Here is a 24545-nt window from a genome sequence, read left to right as displayed (position 1 = left end):
AAGGGCTAGGTCTACTCAGCTGGTCCTCATTTCAAAGTAGCAACGTGGATTTGAGGATGGACTGGAGAAGAGTTCAGCGACATACGCACCAACTTTGAGATTCCTGCAGAAATCCAGGCAGTCATTAGCATGGCAATAGGAAGAGACGATTAATTTAAGCTTCTGCAGGGGCATGTGTCAAAGGATTGCAGGTAAAAAGGTGACATGAGACTTTTCCAAGTTTGAGTTTGGCTCATTGACTTATTGGAAAATATTCATGAGGAGGACCTGTTTTGTTTTTTATCCCAAAGAGGTGGGGGGCGGGTCTTGCTATGTTGCCTGGGCTGGACTTGAACTCCTGGGCTCAAGTGATCCTCCCGGCTTAGCTGTTCGAGTAGCTGGGACTACAGGCATGCACCACTGTGTCCAGCAGAATCAGGTTTTGGTGGGAGAAACAGGAAAAAAAACCCTCTGCTTTAGACATGAAAATGTGTGGTACAAGAGAGATCTGTAAGTGGAAATGTTCAAAAGGCAGCTGGAAGTATAGGACTAAAAGAGAAAAATAGAAGTCAGGACTTTGGGATTCACTCCATAAAGGAATAACAACTGAAGGTTTGGGAGTGAGGAGAGCTCAGAAAAACCACAAAGGGGTGAGACGACCTGTAAAGCATGGGAGGAGGAAGAGCCAGCAAAGCAGACAGATGGAAAAGCACAGCTGAGCAATGTCACACCTGCTGAGAGGGATGGAGAGGTAAGGGATTCAAAGACTGATGAAGACATATTATAAAAAGCTGTCGGTTTGGTTACAAATAGTCACTGACCAACCCCAGAAGAGGAATTTCAGTTGTTGGTGCAAGAGTTGGGGCTACATCAGATTATAAGTGATTATTAGATAAGCAGTTTGGGAAAGAAAGGTAGCCAATTTAATAGACCCTCCCATAAAGCTTGCTGGTGAGAGGAAAAAATTACAAATCCTTGAATAGGCTGAGGGATTTAAAAAAATCTATTCTAAAATTTGCGTACAGTCCAGCACGGTGGCTCATGCCTGTAATCCCAGCACTTTGGGAGACCGAGGCGGGCAGATCGCTTGAGCTCAGGAGTTCGAGACCAGCCTGGGCAACATGGCAAAGCCCCATCTCTACTGAAAATACAAAAATTAGCCAGGTGTGCTGGCATACATCTGTAATCCGAACTACGCAGGAGGCTGAGGCAGGAGAATTGTTTGAACCCGGGAGACGGAGGTTGTAGTGAGCCGAGATGGTAGCACCACATTCCAGCCTGGGCAACAGAGCATGACACCATCTCAAAAAAAATAATTTGTGGGCAAAAAAATTACTGATTTTCTTTTCTTTTCTTTTTTTAGTTTTGTTGACTGTATAGAGTAATGTAAGCACCACTGTTAACATTATCCCAAAGAGTCCTCTGCCTCCAACCTAAATTCCCTAATGCTGCACCTTTGTAGTGAGACTCTCTTCCTACACCTAAACCCCTGGCAACCACTGATCTGTTTACCATCTTCCTAGTTTTGCCTTTTCCAGAATGTCATAAAAGTGGAATCATACATTGTGTAACCTTTTTTTCTTTTTTTTTGTGAGACGGAGTTTTACTCTTGTTGCCCAGGCTGGAGTGCAATGGCACAATCTCAGCTCACGGGAACCTCCTCCGCCTCCTGGGTTCAAGCGATTCTCCTGCCTCAGCCTCCCGGATTGCTGTGATTACAGGCATGTGCCAGCATGCCCGGCTAATTTTGTATTTTTAGTAGAGACGGGGTTTCTACTAAACCCCATCAGGCTGATCATTGAACTCCTGACCAAAGGTGATCCACCCGCCTCGGTATCCCAAAGTGCTGGGATTACAGGCGTGAGCCGCCGCACCCGGCCCCACATTATGTAACCTTTTGAGTCTGAATTTTTCACCTGGCATCATGTTTTTGAGATTCAGGCACACTGTTGTGCATGTTAGGATGTGGTACATCCTTTTTCTTGATGAAGTAGTTTGCCATTGTATGGAAGTATCACAGATGGTTTATCAAAGAACATTTGAGTTGTTCCCGGGTTTTGGCAATTATGAATAATGCTGCTGTAAACACTTACCTACAGGTTTTTGTGTGAGCATAGTTTTCATTTATTCTGGGTAAATACCTAGGAGTGGGATTGCTGATTCATGTAACTGTATGTTTAACTTTATAAGAAATGGCCAAGCTTTTCCAGAGCATCTCTATGGTTTTACATTCTTACAAGCAGTGTATGTGAGTTCTGGTTGCCCTGCATCCTCACTAATACTTAGTATTGTTAGTTTTGTTTGTTTTTAAAACTTTAGCCATTCCACCAAGTTCTTTGAGTAAAGCAATGTAATCACCTCAAAGTAAAATAGTGCCTTTTTAATGCTAACCCATGCTCACATGAATTAGGAAAGCCTGGAGGTGGTGTTGATCCCAGAGCCTAGGTATAATATGGAATTTATATTTGACTCTAATATCTTTATTCTCCTTCATTCTTTTTTCCCCACAGTATTTCTTTTCTTTTTTTTTTTTTTAAATTTTAACACACCGTTGCTTGCTTGAAGAGCCATAGTATCTCTTATTTCCTGTGGAGTATGCATTCTGAAGTTGATTATGGACGGAAGTGCCATTATATAGCACATTCCCTGCCAATTCAAGTTCTCTCTTCCTCCTTAATGGTCTGTGTTCTAATCCCTTGAGATATGGCTTTCTAGAACTTGGAAATAACTTGTTTTGTTGTTAGAAAGCTAGACATATTGGTCATATACCTTGTTTATTATCCTGATTAATTCCTTATTGGAACATCTTATATTGTCAAACTGAATACTTACCAGTTCTCAGATACAGTGCTTTGTAAAGCCTTGATAGTCGGTCATTGGACGTTTCATCAGTTGCTCATGGTCTAAGGTTCTGTAAGCTAAATGTGAATGGTATTTAGGCTTATTCTTTTTTATAAAATTCAGTTTTAGGGTTTGTCTCGTTCTGTAGCAGTGATGTTGTCTACCTCTTTACTATCTTAGCTCTTGTAAAACTCTGAGTTACGGTTGTTGACACATTTAAATGGCATTTGGATTTTCTCTTCAGTAATTATTATTCTCTTTAGTATCTTTTTAATTTGAGAAATAGCCTGTTGGAAAAGATCTGTAAGGTTTTTTTATTAGGTACCACTTTGAAATTTTTTTTTTAATATATTTTTTGAGACAGAGTCTCGCTGTGTTGCCCAGGCTGGAGTGCAGTGGCATGATCTTGGCTCACGGTAACCTCTGCCTCCCAGGTTCAAATGATTCTTGTGCCTCAGCCTCCCGAGTAGCCGGGACTACAGGTGCCCACCACCATGCCCAGCTAATTTTTGGATTTTTAGTAGAGAGGGGGTTTTGCCGTGTTGGCCAGGCTGGTCTTGAACTCCTGAGCTCAAGCGATCTGCCCAACTCAGCCTCCTAAAGTGCTGGAATTACAGGTGGGAGCCACCACTCCCGGCTCCACTTTGAATTTTGATTTGAAGAGTAATATATAGTATTTGACAGTGAGAAAACTGCATTCAACAGTTCTTCATCCTTGATGCTCCTATAGAAATAGTTGTGAAAAAAAGAATCATGAGAAAGTGCCAAGGAGGATTGACACACCTGACCAGATGGCACAGAGGAGCACGGGGTATAAAACAATGCAGGGAAGAGGCTGGGAGCAGTGCACTTGGCATATGTGAGCTGCACTTCATAGGCACTGTTAGTAAATGATATATCTTTAAGTTTAGAGTATTGAGATTTGGGGTATCTTAAAATTTCTAATTCTGTGACTTTTAAAATTAAATGATATGTAAGCTTCCTTTTTGGAGTTGGCTTTCTAGTAAAGAGAACTATCCTTCACTATGGCATAACCTCTGAGTATAAAACTCATTTCCCCAACACTGTTGAATGTAGAAAAGTTCTCTAGGATCAGTTTAAATGTCAAGGTGAAGTTCTAGAAAGGAGCCCTTCCTTTAGCACCTCCACCCCTCATCATGAAGCCTACTTGGTGGCAATAACATGCATAATAATTGGCTGTAAGATGTGTTCCTGTAGCAAAACTTTTGGCTGCTTCTCAAGATTCGAATCTGGGCTTCTGGTTCTCAGAAGCTCCTGACCCAAGTCTTTGGGGTGGCAGGCACACCAGACAGGACCTGGTTGCTTACTTCTTGCATTCCAGCTGGACTGGTTTCTATTCATGGTAGATGCTCCAAATTAGTTCAGTGACAACTTCACCACAGGCGTGGTGGGTTCATTTAAATATGGGTCACTCCTTGACCCTAAGGTTATGTTGTTGAAATGATTATTGGGCCCATGTGCTGGAGTATCATTGATTCACATCATTGGCTCTCAATCTTGGCAGTGATTAAAAATCACCTGGGGACCATTTAAATATCAGGATGCCCAGGTGGCGTCCAAGGTAATTATCTGAGAATCTTGCAGGATGGGAGTCAGGTGGCAGTGTTTTTAAAACTCCCCAGATGGTCTGGTGTGCAATCAGTGCTGAGAACTGATGATTCAGAACCATTTCCTATTGTATTCCCTTCCATTTGCCTGTTGTGGTGCGTGGTGTCAAGTGTGTGCACCTTGCTTATGGAAACCACATGGAAAATCGTAATAGCAATTGCCCTAAATCTAGCGAGTTTACTCAAGTTGTCTCTTATTTTGCCCCAGGACTTTTTTGAAGGAAATATAGATGTGAATACAGGTATGAGTACAATTGAATAGCTAAGTATGCACACATATACTCAGTGTCCACATGTACGCACATTTCTGTATGAATATGTGCAGTGAGACAAAATACCATTCAGCTTTCTTTTTTTTTTGACTTTGCCTAGCTCCTACACTGCCTTCCTCTCCCTCCTGCCCCTTAAAGCCAGGAAAGGTTAAATTGGGGTAGATATTAAAGTATTTTGTAGAAAATTACATACTTTTCCCAGAGATCTTTCTAGTGACCCCTGACCTCTGATCACCAGGTCCCTGGCTCTGGAGACTGGACCTTGTTTCTTCTGTCTATAAATAGTTGACCCAAGTATGACCTTTTCCCTTCCGTGTGACCAGATGCTAATACCCTTCAGGCTAATCTTTCTTTCCTTCACCTCTCTTCTTTCTCCTCACCGCATGCTGCTGTGCCCAAGGCCCAGCTGGTAACCTCTGCGGTTTTTACTGTGCATTTTTTTCTCAGCAGGATTATTCAACTTGTGCTTTGATTATCACCTCAAATTGTCATCTCTGGCTCTACACACTGAAATGTCTACAGGCACTTCTGGTTTTGTTTTTGAGACAGGGTCTCGCTCTGTTGCCCAAGCTGGAATGCAGTGGCACAATCCTGACTTATTACAGCCTTGACCTCTTGGTCTCAAGCTATTCTCCTACCTCAGCCTCCCGAGTACCTGAGACTACGGGTACATGCCATCACGCCTGGCTAATTTGGTTTATTTTTTGTAGAGATGAGATTTCTCTATGTTGCCCAGGCGGTTTTCAAACTCCTGAACACAAGCAATCCTCCTGCCTCAGCCTCTGAAAGTGCTGGAATTATAGGCATGAGCCACCACACCCAGCTTACAGGCACTTCTGAGTTGCATTCGTGCCTGCTCCTGAGGTTTTGTGGTGCCATCTTTTGTGATTTGAAGCTTTTTCTGGGAGGGCTTACCTTTGGCAGCATGATTTCCTATCTTTTTCTCCTCTTTGCAGCTAGCGTGTGTCTAACTATGAAGTCCAAGGCAAAAATGAAGAGGTCAGTAGTGGATATTGGATGGGACTGATCCCTAAATAAGAGTATCTTTGATTTCTCTTTAAGATTATACGGAAACTGAGCATGTGTGAGGCTGTGAGGTCTGAAGCTCAAAACTAACACTAATTATTTAGGGGTAATTCTAGCCTACTATTTTGTGCAAGGTCTCTGGAGTCTGGCTGCCTGGGTTCCAATCTCAGCTCCACCACTTGGTAGCTGTGGGATCTTGGGCATGTCATGTAAGCATTCTCTTCCTCAGTGTCTTCCTTTTTAAAATAGGGTATTGGTAATATCGTCACAGGGATTAAATGAGTTGATACTAAAGTTCTTAGAACAGTGCTTGACACAGCATAGGCACCAAGTGTTTGTTATGATTCTTGTCATGATTACTGAAGATTAGTATTGCATTACTGTGAAACGATGGGCACACCCTGGCATGTTAAGTTTCTTCCTTAAGCCGTTTTTTATTTATAATAGTAAGCTCTCCATAGTGAAGGCATCAGAATGTAATGATGATTCAGACCTTATTGTAGCTGTGTGATCACACTGTCATAGGCTTGGCACTGGGATCAAAGGCATCATTAAAGCACTTGGGATGATGGTTTTTACCTGTCAAATGTTCCAGGAGGTTGCTGTACACTGGCCTGTGAGACCCTTAGATTGTGTTATGTGATCACGCTAAACACCCATAAAAGCCCTTCTTGGCTTTTGTTTTTCTGGGGGGGGATGGAGTTTCACTCTTGTCACCCAGGCTGGAATGCAATGATGCGATCTTGGCTCACTGCAGCCTCCGTCTCCTGGGTTCAAGTGATTCTCCTGCCTCAGCCTCCTGAGTAGATGGAATTACAGGCATCTGCCACCACACCCAGCTAATTTTTGTATTTTTAGTAGAGGCGGGGTTTCACCGTGTTGCCCAGGTTGGTCCCGAATTCTTGACCTCAGGTGATCCGCCCACCTTGGCCTCCCAAATTGCTGGGATTACAGGTGTGAGTCACTGCTTCTGGCCTTGGCTTATTTTTGTTTCATTTTTATGGTATCCAAAAGTGTTTTTTTAATGGCTATATCATAGTTCTCTTTTTTTTTTTTTTTTTTGAGACAAAATCTTGCTCTGGTGCTCTGTCACCCAAGCTAGAGTTAAGTGGCACCATCATGGCTCACTGCAGCTTTGACATCTGGGCTCCAACGATCCTCCCATCTCAGCCCCCTGAGGTAGCTGGGACTACAGGTACACGCCACTATTCCCGGCACCAGCTAATTTTTTTTTTTCTGTCTCTTTTTGTAGAGTCAGGGTCTCACCATGTTGCTCAGGCTGGTTTTGAACTCAAGTGATCCTCCTGCCTCGGCCTCCCAAAGTGCTGGGATTACAGGCGTGAGCCACCGCACCTGGCCCATAGTTCTAAATTTTAAGTCCTTTGCTAAAATATTGCAACAGAGGTTATGTTGCTTTAAGCCATAGAGAGATGGACCTCCTAACACCCATTCTGGCTTTAAACAAGGCACGATCACCACATTGAATATGCTTCTCTACCAGGAAAATAGAGGAAACATACTACTTGCCTTCCACGAGATGTTCATGAGAAGCAGGAGTCAGTTTGGGTTTCTTCAAGCAAAGTACATACATGAAATAGAAAATATCAGTAAGTTATTAGAGTCACAAATTTTAGAAGAAACTTTCTTAAGTTGTAGAGGACCATTTACAAGGTGTATCCTGGGTGTGGTGTGTGGGCATGTGGGTGAGGCACATTTCTCACTAAGAAAATGATATCTTGTTCAACTTGGAATTTAGAATTTTATATCTTTTAAAAAATTTCAGCCAGGCATGGTGGCTCACGCCTGTAATCCCAGCACTTTGGGAGGCCGAGGCCAGCTGATCACCCAAGGTCGGGAGTTCGAGACCAGCCTCACCAATGTGGAGAAACCCCCGTTTCTACTAAAACTACAAAATTAGCCAGGCGTGGTGGCGCATGCCTGTAATCCCAGCTACTCGGGATGCTGAGGCAGGAGAATCGCTTGAACCTGGAAAGAGGAGGGTGCGGTGAGCCGAGATTGTGCCATTGCACTCCAGCCTGGGCAACAAAAGCGAAACTCCATCTCAAAAAAAAAAAAAAAAAAATTTCATAACTTCGTAAATCTGAAAATATGTCACTTCCTCAGATGGGTCCTGGGTTTAGATTCTCCCAGCAATGCTCCCAAATTGTCTTTTTGTATACAGTAGCCACTGTGGAAATTGATTAAACAAGTGTTCCTGATGCCACCTTTGAAATATTAATATGTGTTATTCAGTAAAAATAGAACTGAATTATTATTGAAAATAAGTTTTGTATGGATTTACTTAACACTAGGAATAAACCCATCCCAATATCCTGGTGAAGATGCCCTCCCTGTGTATATAAAAAGATGCATCCATATGCTTTGTGCAGTGACTGTATAAGGCCTAGATAGAGAAAAAATACAAGAGATGTCTCAACAGTTGAAAGTATTGAAATAAATTGAGAAGAGGGAAGCTACTTTTATTCTAGAAGACCTATGAGACTTGAAAAACTTTGGATAGAAAAATCCCATAATCTTATAATCCAGTGAAGCCTCACAGGGAAGAGCCCTAGGTTGGCATTTCAGATTCAATCCTCGGTATCCCAGCTGTGTCTAAAATGGACAGATTTGAGAATGTCAGTTCTGCAACTTATTTACAAACTGATCGGGTCCAATATTTATCTGCTGCTTGCTGAGAACAACATCAAAGTTAAAAAAAAAAAAAAAAGAAAAAGTTTCCAACCATCAACCAAGTGTGCAACACAAATCTAAACCATATATGTGATGAGACCCACATGTCATTGTGAGAGTGTTGCAGGATTCATTAATGACACCCACAGTAGCAAGTAAGTCTTCAAGAAACCTTTGAAAGAGAGAAGGCCTGTATATGAAATGCCAGAAGGAAGGGGCAAAAGGTTCAGAACTAGGACTCTGGGTATGGAGTTCAGACACCTGTGAATTGGGCATTCTGAACCACTTGTACAATGTGCAAAGCTGGTTTTTTCTTACCATAGCACAGGGTTGCTTTCTATTACAGATGTACCTATCTGGAAACATGTTCATTCAACAGTTTGCAGTCCTGCAGTTATTTTCAAAACAGCTTTTGCTTCCCTCTTTTTACTGTAAACACGGTCTTTTTCCAGTGTGCTGGATAAAGTCTGGCTCTGGGCAGTAAAGGGACATGGCTGCTGCTTATTTCAGGAACTTAGGGGCAAGTGTCTTCATGCCTGTGGAAACAGGAGCCAGCTAGTACTATTTCCAGCAAGAAATTTAAGAGAAAGGAGAGATTTTTATTATGATTTTGATTTCTTTACTACAACATTGCTTGTGTCTGGAGTATAGCCATTACACTTTATGAAAAAGGCAAAATGGTCATTTGAGGTGTTTTAGGAAGTTTGCCAAAAGGCTCCTTTGTCATTATAATCCTTCCTAAGCTGCCATCCATGGGTTTAGGTCATGGATATGAAAAGTGAAAGGGTTTAGAGATGAAGTAGGTGTCCCCTGAGTGCTTACCAACCTGTTAATCTTTTTGAGATGTTAATTTTTTCATATAGAGCCCCCTAAAATCTTGATGGCTCTAGGTCAGTCAAGCCTAAGAGAAGACGTATTATCAAAAAAACAAAAAACAAAAAAACCTTGCTGGATTGCTAGTAATATCTACTTCTTGGAAATTAATACTTCATATTTTTTTAAAAAAATTATTGATGCATTAGGAATATTTTTTGCTTAGCAGTTACAAATTTTAAGAGGCACATATACACTGCGGAATACTATGCAGCCATAAAAAAGGATGAGTTCATGTCCTTTGTAGGGACATGGATGAAGCTGGAAACCATCATTCTCAACAAACTATCGCCAGGACAAACAACCAAACACCGCATGTTCTCACTCACAGGTGGGAACTGAACAAAGAGAACACTTGGACATGGAAAGGGGAACATCACACACCCGGGGCCTGTCGTGGGGTGGGGGGAGCGGGGAGGGATAGCCTTAGGAGATATACCTAATGTAAATGATGAGTTAATGGGTGCAGCACACCAACATGGCACATGTATACATATGTAACAAACCTGCACATTGTGCACATGTACCCTAGAACTTAAAGTATAATTTAAAAAAAAGAAAAAAAAAAGATGACAAATACTAAAAAAAAAAAAAAAGGAAAAAAAAAGCTTCTAAGCTTGTCACTCAATCCTAAATATCTTATATCTTTATAATTTAGCTTAAAGGCTTTTAGTGTTCTGGTTGGTTACTGACAATTCTCAGTGTGGCTTTCACTGAAGGAAAATGGACCAAGCCTCAAACTTACCCACCACAATTATATAATTTGGCATTTCTGTGAGGCACTTCCTTCCTCTAGGTTGGTTTCAGAACTATGCTGGAGAATTGTATGTAATTTTTTTTTCTTTTGTCAGAATTGGTGTGTTAGGCTTTGTTTTATGTCACTTAAACACCTGAGGCTAGGCAATTTATAAAGAAAAAAAGGTTTAATTGGCTCAGGGATCTGCAGGCTGTACAAGCATGGCACTGACATCTGCTCGGCTTCTGCTGAGGGTCCCAGGAAGCCTACAATCATTGTGGAAGGTGAAGCGGGAGCAGGCACTTTCACATGGCAAGAGAGTGGTGTGAGGGGAGGTCCCAGACTTTTAAACAACCAGACCTTATGTAAACTAACTGAGGGAGAACTTATCACCACGGGGATGGCGCTAAACCATTCATGGAGGATGCACCACCATGATCCAGTCACCTCCCACTAGGCCCCACCTCCAACATTGGGGGTTACATTTCAACATGAGATTTGGAGGAGACAAGCATCCAAACTGTATCAATTGGTTTCAGTTAATAAATAAATCAAAAAATAAAGTTTAATGCCTCAAACCTTCATACGCTTTTCTCATGAAAAGCGTTTTATCCAACCCTCTCTCCATCCCCATGTACGTATCTATGTACTTTAGTTTCTACTGCTTGAGAAAGTGGGGTTACTTCATTATAATAGAGAAGGATTTTTTGTAATCTATATATCTGTACTTTTGAATCATTTAATGTTCAGATAAACAGGCTGCTTAGTTCTCATTAAAAGGGTTCATTTGATAATGCTTTTAAGCTCACCAGTACTTGATTCTCAAAGGGTGATCATTAGTGAAAATAAAGAGGGATTTAATAAGTCTAAGATGTCCTGACCCCAACTGTAGGAACATTATATTAATAGAGCATTACAGTATTGGAAAATTATCTGAGTAAATAGATTCCATCCTATTCAATGAAGATTATGATCATTGATACATAAACCTTTGACTTTTGAATGGCATGCTTTCGTTCGCAGCCTGTTGACTTGAATGTGGGAATGGAGTATCTTAATCTCTCTGAGGTCACTGACTGATAGGTTAAGTGACAGCTGGGCTCAGCCCAAACATTATATGTTGCTGGGAAGGTATTTTGTAACTATGATTAACATTTACAATCAGTTGACTTTAAGTAAAGGGGATTATCCTGGCTATGGGTGGGCCAAATCCAATCAGGTGAAGGCCTGGGAAAGAAGGAGGAAGTCTGCCTTAAGGCTGTGACATGGAAATCCTGCTTGAGTTTCGAGCCTGCCAGCCTGCTGCACAGATTTCACACTTGTTTGTCCCCACAGTGGCAGCAGCCATTATTCCTTAAAATAAGTCTTTATATACAACATATTTCTCTCCAGAGAAACAACCAAAAATACTATTGGTTCTATTTCGTGGAAGAACCCTCACTGATACACTCACCCTCAGGAAGAAAATTAACAGTTTTTACCCAGAATCATACAAATCGCTTTATTTAAGAGATAAAATTTAAAAATTAATCTTTCCTGATTTTTGAAGGTAAAAACAGGATATTACGCTTTCAGTAAAAAAAAATGGATGTCTTTTAATTTCAGGGGGTTTTAGGAGAAAGAAATGGAAAGAGTGGCAAAGTAGCAAAGGATGGTGATACGGTTTAGATATGGTTTCATGTTGAAATATGACATCCAATGTTAGAGGCAGACCTAGCGGGATATGTCTGGGCCATGGGAGCCGATCTTATGAATGGCTTGGTACTCGTCTCATGGTAATGAGTGAGTTCTCATTCTGTTTGTTCATGTGAGAGCTGGTTGTTTAAAAGAGCCCAATATCTCTCTTGCTCCATTGCCATGTGACACACCTGTTCCCCTTTCTCCTTCTGTAAACGTCCTGAGCCCTCAACAGAAGCAAATACCAGCACTGTGCTCCTTGTACAGTCTGCAGAACTCTAAGCCAAAACAAAACTTTGTAAATTATCCAGTCTCAGGTATTTATAGCAACACAAAACGGACTAACACAGATGGGATTGAGGAAAAGTCTTAAAACATTCTGAAATGAATGTTCTTCACCTGTCCGATGCTTTGCTGTCCTAAAGACTTAATGCTGTCACTATCCTTAAAATGCCCAAAAAGTCATGCACTGAATTGGTTTGCTGTTCTTTAGTATCGCTCTTCATTTAGATTTCATCTCTCAAGTCACATAGCTATAGGGATCCACCTATAACAAATTGGCTCATTGAGGGGAAAACTCTCTTATTCATCTTTATCAGTAGGTTTTTTGTTGTTGTTTTAGATGGCGTTTCACTCTTGTTGCCCAGGCTGGAGTGCAATGGCCCAATCTCGGCTCACCGCAACCTCTGCCTCCCGGGTTCAAGCGATTCTCCTGCCTCAGCCTCCCGAGTAGCTGAGATTACAGGCATGCGCCACCATGCCTGGCTAATTTTGTATTTTTAGTAGAGATGGGGTTTCTCCATGTTGGTCAGGCTGGTCCCGAACTCCCGACCTCAGGTGATCCACCCGCCTTGGCCTCCCAAAGTGCTGGGATTACAGGCATGTATATCAGTAGGTTTTCATTACATTGTGGGTGAGAGAATGTGGGAAGTCTGGAAGCTGCAGGTGCGGAGATCAGAGTAGTGTGGCCCTCTTCTAACCCAAACACCTGGAGAAGGTTCAGTTGTTTCTGTGATTTAGCATTTAAGGCTAAAACCTCGGGACCATCAGTTGAATAAGTAAAATAATGAAACGCTGAGTTGCTTACAAAATGAAGCCATGCGAGTAAGTATGTGCACAGGTACAGCAAAGGAGAGGGCTTTATCTCAGCCTTGCTTTTTCCCTCTGCCTGAGTGTTCTCTCTTGGTTATATAACTCAACTTTCCATTTGCATCAAGTCATGGAATCTCAGGATCAGAAGAAGCTCTAGAGATTAAAAAAAAAAAAAAATTCAACCTGTAAACAGTGCATTAATCCAACATCATCATTCCAGATCAGTGTTTGTGCACAGCTATCTTCAATGTCAAGAAACATAACTTTTTACATTCTGGTAACTTACAGTCCCTGGTCCCAGTTTTCTCTTCCAGAACTAAATTTACACTTCCACTAAAAGTGTAAATTCTTCCATATGTTAACCTTTAATTCTGTTATTTTATTCCTCTGGAGTCTTGTCTTATTTTCTTCTATGTTATGTCTCCTATGTTATGGCCTAGAATATTTATGGTAAGTCCTAGGTCACTCTCTTCTGAAAGTGTTCTCATTTATCATCCTATTTCAGATATCTTGCGAGTACCATGTAGTATGAGGACCAGTAAACAGAGAACGCTTGTCCTCCTATTAGGCACGCTGATGTCTGCCGATTCCACTGTGACACTTAGGGTTTTTACTTCCTCAGTGCGCTGATGATGTTTAGTGAGCTTGTTGTCCAAGTGCTCGCTTTGTTTCTGGGGCAGCTTGGGTAGGTCTTCATTTTGTACCCGTCCAGTTGAACTTTTTTTAAATATAAAAAGATATGTTCCTGTTTATTCCTACTGAATGGATAAGAATATAGCCTATTCAGTGGGAATAAACTGAATAGGCTGTATCCTGTCTAAGTATAGCTCACTATTTCATTCTTTGAGATCATTTTGGACCTAAGTCTATCCATCTCTTAGCTTTCTTTTTTCTATGGATATAGAGCACTTGTTCTCATATTAATGTTTAATAAAAACATAACTACCTTTCTTTCCATTGCCCACTTCTCCATCTTTCATCTGGACTATTGCAGGAGCTTGGTATTCACGTTCAAGCCTATGGATAAGTTTTTCACACTGCTAGAGGGGCGTCTGTTAAAAAAACACAAACATGATTGATTCTCATATTCCTGTTTTTACGTCTATCCCTATGGCCACCATTTGATCCCTTTTCTTTACTTGGACGAAGTAGTTACATAGCTAGTCTCTGTCCCGTCTCTCTCTTTCTCACTGCAAGTTCATCCTGGCCTGTCTGGATCACACATTTAGCTATCAATACCCTTCAGTGGCTCCCCACTGCCTCTGTTTGGTGAAAACATTATGCCTTTGGCTCTGTATCCTCTCTGATGGCATGCTCCAAAGCACCCCATCTGTCATCTTTAACATGATTTTACTACTCCTAAAGCAAAGCAAGTCAAGGAACCATAGTTTCATTTTCTTATCTTTCTAATGGTGTGGCTCAACAATAAAACTAAATTAAACACTAAATTAAACTGCTCACAGACCCTCAGTGAATTAGGTAACTTACAGAAACACAGTCCGGGCATCTGTATGAATCTTCTGTTGAACCCAGCGATTGATTTCTTTCCCTCATTTGGAATCTATAAAATTGGATTTCTTAGCCTAATTATCGTGAGAAGAGAGGACAGTCTTTGCACATTTAACTTTTATCAAGTAATTCAGAAGTTCATGTAGTGCACATTAATAAAGTATTATCAATGAGAGTAATGAACAAGAGGGCTGAGAGGCATTCCATTATATGCTACTGGATTAAGGTTTAATGTGGCATTTCACACCTAACGTTTAGGAAAGGGTTTTAAAGCTTAGTATCCACACCTTACATTTGTATAAATGAATCCCTAGCGTTTGAAATTTGTTTATGATAGAGCAGACATGGGAAAATGGACTCTGTAGGCACCATGAAGTGTTTTGCAGTGAAGATTTATAGAAATGTTGTAAAAGGCACCACAGGGACCTGGTACTTCTGGCTGATGGCGTCACCGCTACTAGGGCAGTATTTACTGTTTTTCTTATATGCCTGTTAACAAAAAGTGGTCAAATAAAGAAGATCAAAGCAAATCTGCCTTTTCCTTTCAAAGGGTTGATATTTCTTTGTGCAATATTTCTTTATCCAGCCTCTTCTATGCTATGCATGATGCTGCAAGATGGCAGAATGTTGTGCCTTTATCGTCACAAAAGCCATCAGTAAGTGGCATAATTCTAGGAAACTCTGAGGCTGCCCTTTAACTTCAAGAATAGAGTGGCAAAGAACCAGCTGGGACCCTTTGTTCCTTAGTGGTTGTTTGATTCCATGTCAACCTGTGCTGGCTTTGTCATTTTCAAAATCATGCAAAGTTTTTAAGTTGCATAAAAATATTGTTAAAACTCCTGCTAGAAGTAAATTTCAGTTTATCTTGGGGAAATGCATTAAATACTTAAAAGATTGCTGAAGTCCGGTAGTTTTGAAGAATTAACCATCTCTTCGAATGTTGAAACGTGGAAAAGAATTTTGGCACTTCTGGACCCTGATGAAAAGTAAATAACTTATACATACGTGGAACTTGTAATTTACTGGTGACAGGCCATTCAATCCAGCAGTAATAATTTCTGTTTTCAGCTACAGCCATTGAATAGTACAAATTAGGCTCTTTTTTCTTTCAATAATGTTTTTGTAAAGCTCACTGGGCTTTTAGAAAGGGAAATTTTAGGTATGTTTCTCACTGGTTAAGCAGATTTCTTGGATTCATTCATGGAGTGTGCTGTTTTCCAACTTTATGGTCACACAAGTCTAGGAAGCATAAATGTGAACAGAAAGCTGACTCTATGTGTGCGTATGTGTATGCATGTGACTACATGTTAGTCTTTTATACAACATTGTGACAGCTAGGCCCAAGTCATGAGCTTACTTCCCCAAAGATCAGCAAGTTTGACTCTGTTTCATATTCATCCAACTCACAGGTTGGACATAGGCCAGAGATGCCAACCAGCCAGGGTAGGAGGACAAAGAGACATAAATTTATTGTGGACCAAGCGGGTGGGACCTGCAGTTGCTCGGGGGCCTATTGGACTGTTTTAATCATAGTAGCTGAGTGGTAATGTTTTTACCCATAAATGTGAATACATTTTGAAATTATACTGCAGAATATTTTTACGCAATATAAAGCCAATCTAGTTGTAAAATCTACCATTTTGCACTAGGCAGTGCCTCATTTCTCTCAAATTTGTACAAAGCCTCTATTAATACAACATTTATCACTTTAACAATTTAAAGAAAGTAATTGCAAAACCTTACTGACTGTTGGAGGGCTGCATGCCTATTTCCCATGGGGACTGATTTAAGCCTCTGTATCTGCATGTGACATGCAAGGATAGTTGTGCCACATCTAATTGAAAATGCTCCTTAGTGCTGGAGAAGAGTTCAGGAGGCTGGGCGCAGTGGCTTATAACCTTTAATCCCAGCACTTTGAGAAGCCAAGGCGGGTGGATCACCTGAGGTCAGGAGTCAAAGACCAGCCTGGCCAACATAGTCAAACCCCATCTCTACTAAAAATGCAAAAAAAAAAATTAGCTGGGTGTGGTGGCGGATGCCTGTAATCCCAGTTACTCAGGAGGCTGAGGCAGGAGAATCACTTGAACCCGCGAGGTGGAGGTTGCAGTGAGCCAAGACTGTGCGACTGCACTCCAGCCTGGCGACAGCGAGACTCCATCTCAAAGAGTTCAGGAATTCAGAGTAGTGTTTATTTTACTTTGGCGGATATTTAAATTTAAGGTCTCACCATACCCCTTTCCGTATTTGCCTTTGGTTTGGATCAAAATGTAAAAGGGAATTGCGAGAAGATGGTACCCACGCCTCTACAGGGATCAAGCCACAGTATTCCTGGAATTCCCCAGGAGCTAACCCCTATATCCATTAAAGATTGGGTGTGAACATTTAAGAAACTAATCTCAAATGAATTTATGTCTTAAGTGAAAAATGTGTCCTTTATAAAGGAAGGAAAAAAATCCTTTATTGTTATTATTTGATCCTGTGCTGTTTGCTTTTCTGTGACAGTGACACAGCTAGTTGATGTTGGGGTCAGGATTTACACGACAGCAGGATGAGAGCATCTTGACTCAGTGGAGATAATGTGTTAGTTATTAGAGCAGCAGCTAGCTTTGTTTGGAAGCTGTAAGCTGTATTTGGGTGACAAACATTTCTAAATGAAATTAGTCATTTGCTTAAGACAGATTTTCATTTTCTTTACCAAAAGGTAGTTTCAAGTATGCTTATTTTGTATGTGGAGTTTTTTTTGTTATTATTTTGCTTTTTTGTTTTGTTATGCTTTTGCTATTGTAAATACTGACCTGACTCTCTTGAAGTAGAGGAAAGAAGCTAATGTGGATTTGAAAATATTTTCATTTCACAAATAGTATGATATTGATGTATATTACACCTGTGTTTATTGATCGTCTGATTAAAGAAAAATAATAGGAAATAACAAATCATGTCTCATTCAAGAATAAAAGTTTACAAATATAGAAAATTATGGAAGTATGTTACATTTACAATTTGTATCCATTTTTTTATTTCTTAAACAATAAGATCTTATATGCGTCCTCCCTTTCCTTCCATCTCCACATAAATTGGAGATCGATCTAGGATTCTAAAACATCTGGGTCAAACATTTGTCATCAGGAGAAGCACTGGACTAGGAGGAAGATGGTTCAAATTTTAATTGTAGACTTGCTGCCAACTAACATTTGACCTAGGCAAGGAATTTCACTTCATGAGATTCAGCTTCCTCGCATGTAAAACGATGCTGACTCACTTGCTTTCTCAGGCCCATTCAGCTCCAAAACTCCATTCTATTTTATTCCAAAGACCCACTGCACAGATTGACACAATTTAAAATAAACTCTAAAACTGAAATTTCCTGTGTTTCTTCATGCCAGAGATCTAAATATATGTGAACTTAATTAAATCAAGCAGCCTGTGGAGGGAAAGAGTTCTTAAGATTCATTTATTTTTTTCAGCATGTGTTTGCTCACAATGTAGTACATCCCCCAGCACCATGCTGGACAATAAGAGTAGATACAAAGAAGTACTTCCTGGTAGTGTTGATAGTTGAACTGGAAATACCTTGAAAATAATTACAAAGCAAAAAATGGACTAGTTACAGCAAACTATTATAAAGTATAATAATAGTTGGTATTTATTAAGCACTTCAAGTTGCTAGCACTACACGCATTTAATCCTCACCCTAATACCATAGGTAAATGATAGTCATCACCCCAATTTTACAGAGAAAACGGAGGCACTGAGAGAGTTAAGTGAATTGTCCAAAGTTACTGTTCCACGCAAGAGATTTAGAGAGGATATTGTACTTGCCTTAGACTCCCTTGGGCCCTCTTTTGGGTAAGTAGGTTTAAGTACTGAGAAAAAGTAAGGGAGTAGTTGGGGAGTGGGAGGATTGCTTTTGACTTGCTAAGCAGACTTGATTTTTATTAAAACACAAAAGCAAAAAAAAATGTTTTTTCTTAATTTGGCAGTTGGCATGTTTTAATGTCATTTATTGTAAATTTTTTTTGGAGACAGCACACATTTTAAGCAGTCTAGAAGTAGAGAGTCTTAAAGTGAGATAGCTTATTTCAGGAGAAAACAATAATCACATGATTCTGTGCTTTGAAGAAAACGATCCAAAAAAGAGCTAAAATTGGGTCAAGTGTTGAGCATTGCTCAGCACGGCTGGTAGCAACTGCCCAGAGCGGTGGGGATTGAGGGTGGGGGGTGTGCTGGGTGTAATAGAGACAGGTTTTTCTCCTTTGGAGAATTCCCCAGTATAGGTTCTGTCCTTGAAACTTGAGTTGCAGAGGAGACACTCCACGTTGTGATCTCTGGTGGGAGCCAGCATAGTTCTTCCCTTGCCTGTCTTCACTGGAGGGTTTCAGGGACATGGCACTGGTGGCCCTCATGACTGGTGCTGCCAACCCTGTTCTTATACATGCTCTGGGGTGGTAAGAATGTCAGGAAAGTAAAGTGAGCTGCTCTGTGGGTACCAGCCATGCCTTCATTCATCCACGGGCTTGCAAACATTGTTATGATAGACAACCTGGCCCAGAAAAGAAGAAAAAGCCTTTCTTCCTCAGGCTTCTGTCTCCATACTGAGGAGTCTACTGCTGCTTGTGCAAGCAAAACTCTTTCTCCTCCCATCCTGCTGCGCTGCCGCTGAGAGGAAGAGGGAGCTGCCCAGCGGCCTCACGCTGTAACCCTCTGCTGGTGAGATCCCAGAACCCAGCATCCTGCAAGCTGCCGCTTCTCAGCTGGGGAGATGGAGCCACTCTGGGCCCTTCTTGATTAGGATATGTTAGGGTTGTCAGGGCAACTGTTAACGGCAGCATATCATATTTTCCCCTCTCTGCTGTGGGGTGAATATTTTACTGTGTGGTAGCAGGAAGAAGATTGGGAAAAGGTGCTGCAGCAGGAAGAAGCTGGGATCTGATTGAACAGGTTGTGCAGTGGTGGGAGGCATCAGACCCTGCGTGTCTTTAGTAGGGCTTTTCTGGAAGGAGTGTGTGTGTGTGTGTGTGTGTGTGTGTGTGTGCGTGTGCATGCATGAGCCGGAGCAATCACCAGCGCATGTGCCTGTCGGGGAGTCAGTGGGAGGGGGCTGGTAGGGGAGGTGGGGAAGCTGCTGCTAGGTGAGGGGAACTGCAGGGCCTCAGTTGCCAAGTGGCTGGTACTATCTGTCAGCTGTTTGCAAACTGTTTACCCATAGGGGATCTATTACAAGTGCTCAAATGAACAGGCAGCTTAGGAACTAGCAGCTTCCTGGGAGCTGCAATTACATAAGCATATATTTTTAATATAATCACAATTTAAAAAAAAAAACAAGTAGCAGCGGTATGCCTGGATCAGCTACAGCTCTCCGACACGAGAGACTGAAGAAGACCAATGCAAGGCCAATTCCTCTTGGTTTATTCACCATTAATGAGGAAGACGAACAGCAAAAGAATGGAAATTCCAGAAGACCAAAAGGTATGCATTAGCTCCACCCTTTGGTCGGAGCCAGATCCAGCCCTTGTCTCCCACACTGCCTATAGAACGTTTTATAAACTGTGCTGCTCGTGCATGCTCCGGTGAGTGCTTGTGACCTCCTAGCACGGTTTGCTGGTAGTGTTTATACCCTCTGTAGGGTTGTGTATGCATGAAATGGGAAACAGTTTTTGTAGATTCGGTGTATTTCAGATCAGTTGCCTTTTTTGACTTAAGCTACTTTCTTGGCCTAGAGATGTTTAATTTTTCCCATGCTCACTTCAACAGTGACCAGTCACTCTGTCCTCATCAAGAGGAGGAAATACTGAGTTATCAAGGTTTAAACGAACATCTCCCCACCTTCCTTAGGTGCCTCAGATAATTTTTGCTTACTTTAATGAAGTCAGTTTCTGCTTTAAAGGATGAGTTAAAGTGACTCAAGAGTGCAACCTTTTCTAGGCAGAGGGTCAAAATGTCACTTCCCTTTCTATACTAAAATGCCAAGAGTAAAGAGGAGCACAGCAAACATTGAGGGCGAATGTGGAGGGTGAAGCTAGGGAGCAGGGAGGAGATCATGAGGTTGTATAACTTTTGATGATAACTGAATTCGTGTATGGCAGTTGAAATGCACAGGTTACAGAAAAGGGAAGTCTGACCCTTGTGTTGTTCTTTCACAGTATGAAAGGTAGCAGCAGCTTACCAGCTTCTTGAGAGCCTGTGTACTGCATCATTGTCAGCATTGTCTCACAGCTGCCCTCCCAGGGCTGTAATTATCAGCCAGAGACAGCAACATCAGACATTTTTGAAAAAGGAGCTTTAAGGCCTGTGTTTTACATTTTCCAGCATCCTAAGTCTTGCTTCCCCTTCCCCAAAATATATAAGCTGTTCTTAAACAGATGGGTTATGAGTTTTCTTGCTTTTATGTGCTGATTAATTTTTAGCTTGCGCTTAAATTATTCTGTCACTGAGGTATCAAATTTTCTTCTGTGATGCAGAGAGGTAGCATGACAAAGTAGAAAGCAAATATTTAAGCAATGATAAAGTGAAGAGTGTTAAATAGAATCCAGTGTCTGAGGACTCCTCGTTTTCTTTTTCCTGTTTCTCGAATTAATCTTACTTTGCTTTTCTTAAATATAATTGAAACTGTCTACATTAAATCCAAAAGCATATTACTTCATTTTTATGAGAAGTTCTAATAAGTAGAATCTTACTACTGTAGTTGATTTTTATTTACTATCAGACCTGGCTCCTGTCTGAGAACCAAATGACCTCAGAAATCAAATGATGCTATGACTGGAGGGTGACTTAATGTGATTCTTTTATTTGCCTGTGAATTACATCATTGAACCAGAGTGTGTTGCTCTGGATGAAAACTCAGGACTTTAAATTTTTAGCAGCAAATCATTTTGCCTCTGAAAAGTTGGTAACTTTTAAAATTAATGTAGATTTGTTGAATTGTTCCCATGGGGTATTTTTGGAAACATTCTTGATTTGTGGTACTTTTCCTTGGATGTCTTGGACAGTAACTTAGGATAGCCATCCATTTTATTCTTAATAATTTTCTTTTCTTTTCTTTTTTTTGAGATGGAGTCTTGCTCTGTTGCCCAGGCTGGAGTGCAGTGGCACAATCTCAGCTCACTGCAACCTCTGCCTCCCAGGTTCAAGCAATTCTCCTGCCTCAGCCTCCTGAGTAGCTGGGATTACAGGCACCCGCCACCATGCCCAGCTGCTTTTTTTTTGTATTTTTAGTAGAGACGGGGTTTCACCATTATTGGCCAGGCTGGTCTCAAACTCCTGACCTTGTGATCTGCCCACCTCAGCCTCCCAAAGTGCTGGGATTACAGACGTGAGTCACCGCTCCCTGCCCTCTTCTTAATAATTTTCTTGAATACCTCTGCCTGTCTCCTGTTGTTGTTTTTGCTTAGTTGTCTTTTAGTATTTTTTTAAAAAGGAAGAGAAAGGGGAGGAAAGAAGATGCTTCTAAAAACCTACTTATTTTTGGCAATTTATGCAGCTTCTTGGATAAGAGAGACTTAATCAAGGAGTTTCTGACCCCCTACCATTTTTCTTTCTATCCCTGCCCATAGTGGGGGGAAGGGCAAGGGTGGGTATTGGAGGAATACTGGGAGAAAAAAATCCTGTGCTGATAAGGATGTCCAAACTTTCTGTGGATCACCAATTGTCTCTATGACACATTCAATAAAATAACCAGATAACCGTGGATATCTCTAATTATGCTCAATGAATAACACTATTGACTTTGACTGAATTTTTCATTGGGTCCATCTTAACAATAGGAATATTCACTTTGTAGTCCAGCTTTGTTCCATGGAAAATGATGGAAATGTTCTGTATATGCACTGTCCAATACAATAGCCACAGCTGCAGAGCTTGAAATATAGCTAGTGCAACTGAGAAAATTTTAGTTAAATAGCCACATGTGACCACCTTATTGGACAACACAGTTCTGGTCTGTAGCACTGTTACGTTCTGAATTTGTGTCTTCTCTGGTTCGTTCGTCCTTACTGCTTCCTGACGTTGGATATGGTTGGGTCCTGAAATGAATGTGGTTATTAAGAGAACATCAAGGAGCAGACAGCCTCTGTACTGCATGAGAACACAGAAACCTGGATGTGTAGACAATTTCATTTTACCTTTTCCACTTAAATGTTGTTGCACTGTTCTGATTATTATTATTACCAGTCACTAGTTGCCTGTATGATTTGTTGCACCTTTTAATGGACTCTTAATTTTTTTTTTCTCCTTTTTATTTTTATTTTTTCTTTAGTGACAGGGTCTTGCCCTGTTACTCAAGCTGGAGTCCAATGGCATGATCATAGCTCACTGCAGCCTCCAACTCCTGGGCTCAAGTGATCATCCTGCCTCAACCTCCTTAATAGCTGGAATTACAGGCACATGCCACCACACCCAACTAATTTTTTAAAAAGTTTTTTGTAGGGATGGGATCTTGCTATGTTGCCCAGGTGATCTTGAACTCCTGTCTTCAAGTGATCCTCCCACCTTGGCCTCCCAAAGGGCTGGGATTACAGGCGTGAGCCCCTGTGCTTGACCATCTCTTATTTTCTAAATTAAGTATTCCCAAAGCATCATAGCAAGATGACATACAGTTTATTTTTTGTGTGTGACTATTGCGATACACAATCAGAAACTTTTCTTTTCCCACCCCATGGCCTCATCTGCCAACCACACCCAAACCTGGTTTTCATGCTTAGTATCTTTTTTCTACTAGTAATAAAGAAGTTTGCCATCTAAATTCGATGAGTTGAATGTTTCTGTTCAGGATTATCCTGGCTAATGATGAGTACCATCTTTTCAGGTGCCATACTGTTGGGCAAACATCAAATAACTCAGTAAGAGTGAACATGGAGATTAACATCTGGCCTTCTATGGTGGCTTCATAGTTATCTGGTGGGGTGACAATAGTTTGTTTAGATGGCAGACTAGATAATTCTTGAAGGAGTGATTACTCTTCCATGTAATCAGTAGGAGTGTAATGTTTTACATACCTGACTGTTATTACCACAGTAATTAAATAATCACTGGGAGCGAGCTGGGCTTATGCTGATGCTCTTATACCTCGGAACCTCAAGCCTCCTTGTAATGCTGACTTCAGGACTGGCTTAGGAGAGACTGTTTAGGTGCTGCAGTAACTAAATGCCCTTGGATAGGTCTCAAGGCAAACCTGCCTTAGACGGTGAATTTTGCTGAGCACAGTGATTATTAAGTAATAAGGCATTTTCCTCCTAAACCAGCATTTGTTAAATGCTCACTCTGTGGCAGATTACTCTGCTGGGGTTTTGTGGAAGTAATGCAAAGATAATTGACATGGTTTCTGCTCACAGAAGTGGAGGAAGAAAAATGTGTACAAATAATGCAAGAGTATAAATTGAAGTCAGGAAAGGGAGAGGATGAGAGTGGCGGAAATGTTAAGTGTGTGCCAACTGTGAAGCCATTAGCTTCAAGATTTTAATCTGAAACAGGGCGTTTAAGGGATATAGACTCCTATCCCATCCCAAATGTCTGGCTGAGGTTGGAAGCTCACACAGACCTTAAAGGCGGGAGCACAGAATAATGGGCAAAGAGTCTTTTCAATTTCATTACAGAAGCAAGACATCCACACAATGTTTACCTGTGGATAGACACTTCTAGAGGCTTCATGACTATTACACAATACATTTTACAACTTCTGCTTTGTAATGGCCTCCTGACCCATTCTGTGAACTGCCTAAAGCAGTCATCTGATTGACTTTATACTCCTGTGTTGTTTTTATATAAAACCTGATTGATGTCCAGATCTAATACTAAATTTACTCATGAGACTTGACTCTAAATGACTTTTACTTGATTTTATCAAAATTATCATCTCCCTCAAAAGACGAAAGACTCATAACTCTCTAGGTGGATCATGGTCTTCCTGCTTTCAGTCTTTCCTCTTTCCAACCCATCCTCCATAGCGTGCCACTATGACATCTTTCCAATGGAAATATCTGCCCATTAGAAATAAACTTCTCGTGAAACAGAGGTCTTGACTAGGAGTCTTGGAGCCATATTTAGTCTGTAGCTAAGTTTATTTGTCCCCTACAGGTGTTTATGAGTCAACATTTAGGAACTGATTTTTTCATAATCTAGATTTCAGCTTCCCTTGAAAAATTGGAAGACACAGCCACCCTTGTCCTCTTTCTTCAAAGCAGTCATCAGCTGGAGCTAAGTAGCAGCTGTCACCATATGCTATAGATG

The 24545-nt window shown here is 41.0% G+C and overlaps 1 protein-coding gene across 8 annotated transcripts in view; it reads left to right on the top strand.

Annotated features, from left to right (window-relative positions):
- Positions 1 to 24545, top strand: part of MAP7 (microtubule associated protein 7) — a 210833-nt gene that overhangs the window by 8705 nt on the left and 177583 nt on the right. For 4 of the 8 annotated variants that reach the window (XM_034962923.3, XM_034962922.3, XM_034962919.3 and 1 more), the window contains exon 1: positions 19437 to 19790. The exons of 3 other annotated variants lie outside the window; for them this stretch is intronic. In XM_034962923.3, the coding sequence (XP_034818814.1) occupies positions 19658 to 19790 (133 nt within the window). In that variant the 5' untranslated portion in view covers positions 19437 to 19657. Of the gene's footprint in view, positions 1 to 19037; positions 19263 to 19436; positions 19791 to 24545 lie in introns of those variants that run through there. One more of the 8 variants, XM_034962918.3, reaches the window with a different exon arrangement.

The sequence above is a fragment of the Pan paniscus genome, chromosome 5 (genome assembly GCF_029289425.2).
Source record: "Pan paniscus chromosome 5, NHGRI_mPanPan1-v2.0_pri, whole genome shotgun sequence".
Taxonomy (NCBI): domain Eukaryota; kingdom Metazoa; phylum Chordata; class Mammalia; order Primates; family Hominidae; genus Pan; species Pan paniscus.
Note: the sequence above shows the minus strand (reverse complement) of the source record. Positions and strands in the feature narration are given on the sequence as shown.